Below are 7,163 nucleotides of genomic sequence, written 5' to 3'. Positions count from 1 at the left end.
GCCTAGGTATGATTGGGGCTAATCATTGACGAAAGACTCGTCAAAGGACTCGTCAACAGGAGGTCTTATCAACTCAAGTCCTGTTTCTCAAAATATATTTCCGCATAATGCCGGCTAGACTTCCTCGTATTGCCCCGTACGACGCCATCTACTGTTGTGCGAGCTGTGCTATTTTGCTAGCCAGTGTGGGTGAGGGACCCGCAGTACGTGAATAGCACCGCAATACGAACTTTCGGTTTATGAAAGTGGAAGATAAAGAACGTGACATTTATGCACGTGGTTTCCACTTACGGAGCAGGCAGCAGCTTTATCAAGGAGACTGTATATGCGCGCACCCATTTTTGGCAATCAAAGACCCTTAATGACTAAGCATATAGCCTATATCAGTTAAAGGCGACTTCTTCTCTCTAAAAGGGCCGATAGGGCAGAAAGGTGAACCCCGGAGCGGTAGTAGAGTGCTACACGTAGGGTCAGTAGGTATGACACGACCCTGGGGCCTTCCTTCTGGTTCCCTAAACACTATGATGAAAATTCATCCCTTAAAGTCATGAAGACTTTGAAATGCTGTGATCCTATTATCTGGATAGCTGCTTAGTAAACACAAGATGTGTGACAGCCAGAAATGGGTGCGCCAATATCCGATCTCTTATCAAGCGCTCCTCCAGAGTTGGACTCCCAGGAAAGCATGCCAGCACGATTTGCCACATGATTTCTATAGGATTCAATTGAATTTTCAGAGTGTGATTCATTAGATACCATGATATCTAATAAGACATACCAGCTTTACCAAATGCGACAGTGCAGTATGGATATGATGTGTCAACCCGGCTCACCGAGTCAAACCCGTTCCACATATAATCCACCACACCACTCCACCAAGCACATACGGCCATAGATACAGGAAAATACGGGATCCCGTCCGCTCTCCCTTAGTCAAGTCTGTAATCGCTGGATTAGTAGTTGGGTCGGTGACGACCAGCGAATACCCGGTGCTGTATGTTTTTGTTTTTGGCTACTCCGCCTACTGGGCAGCTACCTGGGCACGGTATGCCCAGGTGGTCATAAATGACACTCAGGACAATCAAACAGAGATGGATTGATATTGGTTACCATTTTTGATATGGCTTCTCTCGTGGCGACCCGAGAAAGGCGCCACGAATTACTATTTCCTCGCAAACCGCCGCTGGAACAAAGTGGTCTCCATCTTCCTACAGGCTTCATCCCATTTGGTTGTCCACTCCCGATAATATGGCTGATACCCCAATGCAGCCGCCAGATATCTACCCATACCGATGCCCAGGATGTAGTAGGATATTGCTTTCCCAAATGGTATCCACCTAGGTAGCGACAGATACGAGCCACCAGCGTCATACATCTACCAGTGACAAACAGTCGATATTAGACTTGTGAACAACTTGAAAAGACATCTGGGTAGGTAACCCATCAAACTCACGACTAGGATTTGGAGAAGACTGATGCTTCCGCCGTGAACAATGAATTCCTCCTGATACGAGTACCAGTTCTCGTAAAAGATGTCGTCAAGCTTGAAAACCTGATCCGAATCGGAGCTCGAGAGCTTGAACACAGTGCGTCTTCCCGAAGGGCCATCCGTAGGAGGCGTCGGCAGAATCCGGTGGTGAGTCCATGGCTTGATGCAGACCTCGCCATCCTCCGGTTTCAACACCATCTCCTTGCCTTCGACTTCGTAAAGCAGTCGACCCTCGAGTACCTGCATGTATTCGTGCTGAGAGGAATGGAAATGGAGAGGCATCTTCTGGCCCTTCAGCCGCTCGAAGACAGGGTGATCTAGTTGAAACACGCATTCATACATGTGATCGCGACCCGGTGGGATGTCCTTCCCAGTCAGAGGACGCGTTGTGATGGCGCCTTCAAGACTGCATGCATGCCTAGTGTCAGCGAGACTGGTTGGATCTGGATGACATGTGCTCTCAGGTAGGACAAGATGCCAGATGACTTACGCCCGTGCGACGGGACCATTTTCAGTCTCCTCGGGCACCATTCGTTTAACACGCCGTTCAGACATGGCAGAAATTTGTATCGTGGAGAGTTCCGAGTTGATGCTGACGATGCTGCGATACCAATCGGGCTGTCATGGATCACGCGATTTGTTGCAGGCAGAGGAGCTCCGTTGATGAACAGAGGGGCGGCGGCGGCATCCCCGGGTATTTAATCAAGTATCTACTTATCGCAAAAGGACAAATTTTAGAGTCTCGCTTGATGGAACCAACGTGCAGTGTGTTCACTGTATGGATTCTAGCCTGCAGTGGTCGAGCCTAAGCCCGAATTGGTCACCAACATGTCCATTTTGATGGGTACACCTGCACGTCTTACGCGGTGGGAGCAGAGGACCCTGGGCGTCCAACTTGCCAGTCTCACGTGCGAGAGTGTCAATCACCTTCCCGCATCTGTAAGGCCAGAACGATTGAGGGTTGTTGCCCCGGGGTGAATAACACGTCGATCAAAGCACGCTGCGACACGGTCTCACACCACCTTCACGTATTATTTTCCCCATACTCAAGGTGTCGTAATTGATCAATGCTAGCTACTCAGTATCACGGACAGACTGACCATGATCACCTCGCTTCCTGTTGATCCAGGACGAGAGCTCGTCCGCCATCGCGAAGCCAACAGGGGCTCCTCTCTTCATCGCCACGTCCAGCGGCGTCTGCCCATCCCCATCCGCCGCCTCCGGATCGGCGCCATGATGCAGAAGGATCCTGATGACTTCGACAGAGGGCCCCCACTGAACCGCCTGGGACAGAACACTCCTGCCCTCTTTATCACGGTGCTGGAGGTCGACTTGGCCTGTCGCAATCAAAGTCGAGACGCACTCCGGGCTTTTCTCGATGGCCCACATCATCGGTGTCCAGCCGTCAACGTCTGGATCGTCGATCCCGGGGCAGCCGTGCTTCAAAAGACATTGTAGCATCTCTTGTATGCCCGACTGACATGCGAAATGGATAGCGTTCTTCCTGTCTTTCGAGTTCACCGCGGCTTTATCGATGTACGGGTGCTCCAGCAACAGATTAGCACCAGCTGCGTTTCCCATAGTAGCAGCCCACATGAGCGGCGTCGAGCCATCATTGTCAGCTAGGTTGACATCGATGCCCTCTGTTTCGAGAAGCTGCTTGAGAGGTGCGACGGAACCCCCCTCAGCTGCGCGGCTCAGGGTCGTTCGCCCGGAATTTTCCCGATGGTTGACATTGACACGGGGAAGTGCGACAAGGGCCTTGACGATAGCCACATGTTCAGAGCCGGCCGCATAGAAGAGCGGAGTCATCCCCTTCCAGTCTGCGTCGTCGAGCCTGTAGTCCTCTCGCTGCATGAGAGCCATGCATATCTCCTCGTGGCCGTTGGCGGCGGCGAACGAGAGCGCTGTGCGGCTCCTTGTGCCCTTCGCATTGATGTCTGTCCGCTTATCAGCCAACAAGGCTTGGACGCAACCCTGATGCCCACGATGTGCCGCGACTGTCAGGGCGGTGTGCTCGTCGACGATATGGGGATTTGGATCGGCGCCGTTTCGGAGGAGAAGCTTGACAATGTCCTCGTAGCCTCCGCGGGACGCCCAGAAGAGTGCCTCGTCTTTTGTAGGCTGAGATATGGTGCTGTTGTTAGTGACGATGCCAGCGAGGGTTTCGATCAGGCCGAAGTAGGCTGCTAAGGTGGCAGGTTGAGAAGAATTTGGGAACCTCTCTCCTTGGGCCTCCGTTTCGGTCCGGACGAAGGCTACCCAATCTTTGCATCCGCTGGCGTTAACGTCCAGAAGTTTCATCGCATCTTCTTTGAGGTCTTCTGTGGCCTCTTTCCCACATGCGGCAAAATGAACGAACCAATGTAGCGCGGCGTATTCGTAGAAATGTAAGTGCGAGATCTGAGCCCGGGTTCGAGTCCTCTTCTGGGTCACGGGCTCCGCGAACATGTCACTGGTACCATAACCATCACATGGCTCGTCGTCCTCTTGGTTGATATCTGGACTGGCGACTGCCGCTGTGCTGTCACCCTCGCCGGACGGCGCATCCTCCAGGTCATCCAAAAGGAGATATTTAACACACCTCCGCATCAGATCCTTGTTCAGCTCGCTGCGACGCTGTTCTTTTTCCTTGTCGGTTACTTTCTTGTTCTTCTTGGCTCTCGCCATCTCTTCCCACTCGGACGGCCGGGCAGTGAGAAGCAGTTCCAGCAGCGACTGGTGCACAAGACGGACCCGCACATCTTTCCCATCCGTGGTCTCGTGCAGTGTAGCCACAAACGGGCGAACGAGACTCAGGAAATCAATCTCCTCCGCCGCCTCGTTGAGAAGAGCCAGACTGTCTCCATTCTCGGGGTCGTCTATGTTGGCTGCCCTGGCGAGCTCGTCAACGGTCAGGGGCCTTCGGGCCACGGCCAAGGTTTCCAGGGCTCGCTCCAGGATCTCACGGTCGTTGCACGTAGCCGCCTCGGCATCCTTGAAGAGTTGTTCGTACCAGTCAACGAGCTTTGGATCCGTCTCGAGAAACTGCAGACACTTCTCGATGCGGTGCTCGTTCTTGGCGCCGGCCAGTGACGCCATTGCCATGTGCAGCCAGATGGCTGAACCTCCGGCGCGCTTAGCCAGCTGCTCTATGGCGTTCTCCCGCACCTTGCTGTCCTGGATGTGTCGGAGGGGCTTGGCAGCCAGGTGTCGGGCCAGGACGCGGTCGCGCTCCGCGGTAGGGTTCATCTCGATGTGGAAAAGAGGTATCTGGGGCGATGGCCCTGTCACGGACTTTTCTTCCGTTTCCTCAGGGCTGATCAAGGTCTGGAGGATGTCGTCTCTCTGTCGCGAAGACAGGAATACCTTGACCAGAGCACCCTTGGACACGAGCTTCCTGAACATGACGAGAAGCGCTCCTCGAACATCCTCCTCGCACTCATCAAGGCCATCGAGAACGACGAACACCTGCTCCCTGGAAGCTTGAAGCGAGCTGAAGAAGAACTCTGAGAGGACGGCTGGCTTGTCGGATGGCTTCTCTAGAGTCACGGCTTGTCGCTTCTCGAACCAGTCTTTGAAGTTTTCCTTCAATCCCGGCTTGGCTTGCAGTAGCTGATAGGTCAGGCTGCAGAGGATGAGTCGTAGCTCATCGTTCTCCTGTTGCGTGCAGTAATATGTCAGGACGGGGGCTCTTGCTTCCTCGCGTAGATACTTCGTAACAAAGGCTGCCATCGATGTCTTGCCGCAGCCAGCGACTCCATACATGGTTAAGACGCCGTGAGGCCCGTATGCCCAGTCTTCGAACTGCTCCTCAGAAATGAGCCAACGGCAAGCTTCATCGGATCGATCGTCTTCGCTGCCGTCACGGTTGCCGATGTGGTGCCGATTGTACAAGTTGTCATCGACTATGAGACGGAATCAGTCAGTGAAAGTGATGGTACGAGGGCTTCCTCTTCGTCAGGACTGCCGAAAGGATTTTTCATCATGGTCTACGCACCGAAGCTCTCTGTTTGTTGATCCAAGATCTTCCTCACTGTCACAAGTGTCTCGACTTCCATCATCCTCGACAGCTTTTCGGCGTGGCCATTGAAATTTGCAAGGATCCCTGGAATCTCAGAATGAAAAGTCTCCAACATCCGTTTGATGCGACTCTCCTGTTGCAAGAAGGCCATCACCTTACTGTAGAAAGCGAGTAAGGTCGAATAGCAAGCCACCAAAATCTTGTCGATCGTCAACTGTCACGTGCCATAACTCGAATCTTAGGGTAATCTTAACGTACATTGTGGATGTCAAAGGAAGCACTGTTAGACCAGAGCACTGAGTTGCACCGTTCAATGACTGGGATGCGGTCCAGCAACTCTCGAATGTGGCCTGTGAGGCTATCGTATGCGCCGCATATGCTTACGGCCATCTATGCCGATTGTGCATGATCAGTCAAAGTGCAGATCACCCTACTAGAGATGAGGGAGGACATTTTGTTCTTTCTTACAGCAACAAAGCCTTTGATGAGGCCTAACACAGCACCCAAGCTTGGCTCTGGGATCCAAGACGCGACGAGGTTAATCCACCCGCAGATGCTGCTGACGTACTGCAGACCGGCAGCCATTTTGCCCCTCTTGAGCCAAGAGTTTGACTGATGTTGTTGGTCAGTCTCATCAAGTCTCTCAAACAATGCTCTGACCGTGGTCTCGTCGGACAGATTTGCCCTGTCTTCTTCGCTCAGCCGCGACCAGGCTTCGTCATACGCGGTGCTCGAGACCTTGGTATCAGGTGAGTGGACGACCTCGGCCTCCTGCTCGGGGGTTGTTTCGACTGTGCTATGCTGTGAGGGAGTCTTATCATCCTGGGTAGCGGGAGGCCCAGCATCAAAGCCTTCATGAATTTTGACTGGCGGAGAACGTGCCAGTGTCTTCTCAACGATAGCACCATTGACCTGCTTGTGGTCTTTGGGCTGTGGAGGTGCTTCTCGATGATGTGGATGGAAGACACCCGAAAAGAAGTCGTGAACTCGGGAGTGCTGGCATGTCGTCAGGAATCGGCGTGAAATATATTCATTTGTATGGACTGGTCCTACCTTAGGAGCTTCCATGTTGTATTCGTCGTAAGGCTTTTGCTGCCCGGGTAAGAAGTACTAGTAGCTAGGTGTCCAACTACTGGTAATTATGCGCGGGCCACAATTTTTGTGAGACTCCGGAACCTGCGGAGACTCCACAGCACGGGAGAACAGAAAGATGGTGCGAGTGGTAAAATGCGATGATCAAGAGCAATTTTGTCAGGAGTTGGGATCATTCCGAGTCCATCTTATGTTCGTTGGAAAGGATGGATTCCATCCAAGAAGGAGTACGAGATGGCGGCCGTGAATTTGGTCGACGTGGGGCGGCACCCTGGCCGCTTCCTAAACGACTCCTGCATATGCACGTTTAACTTTCAGAAAGCAGGGCGCTGTTACTGGAAGTGTTAGTGATGCAAATCACCGAGCACTGTATTCTATGCAATTACATGAAGTTGGTTTTATTATAAGATGTACGGGGCTCTGACTATCTGTCAAAGCCCAGCTACATGCAAATCGTTTATGCGACCCATGAGCAATTGAGTTCGATATGATACTCTGAGCTCTTCAGTCTACAACGTACCAACGTCAACGAGTCATGTATACTCGGCTCATCAATCACCAGTGGAAAGAATTGTAGGA

General features: G+C 52.5%; 2 protein-coding genes across 2 annotated transcripts; both read right to left on the bottom strand.

Moving 5' to 3' along the window:
* Window positions 1–1,127: 1,127 nt before the first annotated feature.
* KVR01_006214 (uncharacterized protein) lies at window positions 1,128–2,214 on the bottom strand. Its single transcript, XM_044785327.1, has 3 exons — window positions 1,980–2,214; window positions 1,454–1,895; window positions 1,128–1,375 (listed from the first exon to the last, which is right to left on the bottom strand). Exons 1-3 carry the CDS (start codon window positions 2,042–2,044, stop codon window positions 1,163–1,165), a joined length of 720 nt encoding a protein of 239 aa, XP_044645017.1. The 5' UTR covers window positions 2,045–2,214; the 3' UTR covers window positions 1,128–1,162.
* A 349-nt stretch (window positions 2,215–2,563) lies between these two features.
* On the bottom strand, window positions 2,564–6,560 carry KVR01_006411 (uncharacterized protein; the record flags this gene model as incomplete). Its single annotated transcript, XM_044791673.1, has 4 exons — window positions 2,564–5,376; window positions 5,469–5,691; window positions 5,751–5,882; window positions 5,961–6,560. 4 exons carry the CDS (start codon window positions 6,558–6,560, stop codon window positions 2,564–2,566), a joined length of 3,768 nt encoding a protein of 1,255 aa, XP_044645214.1.
* Window positions 6,561–7,163: the final 603 nt, after the last annotated feature.

Source organism: Diaporthe batatas (assembly GCF_019321695.1).
Source record: "Diaporthe batatas strain CRI 302-4 chromosome Unknown Contig00006, whole genome shotgun sequence".
NCBI classification, from domain to species: domain Eukaryota; kingdom Fungi; phylum Ascomycota; class Sordariomycetes; order Diaporthales; family Diaporthaceae; genus Diaporthe; species Diaporthe batatas.
The sequence above is the reverse complement of the archived record's forward strand: the minus strand, read 5'-3'. Positions and strand labels throughout refer to the sequence as shown.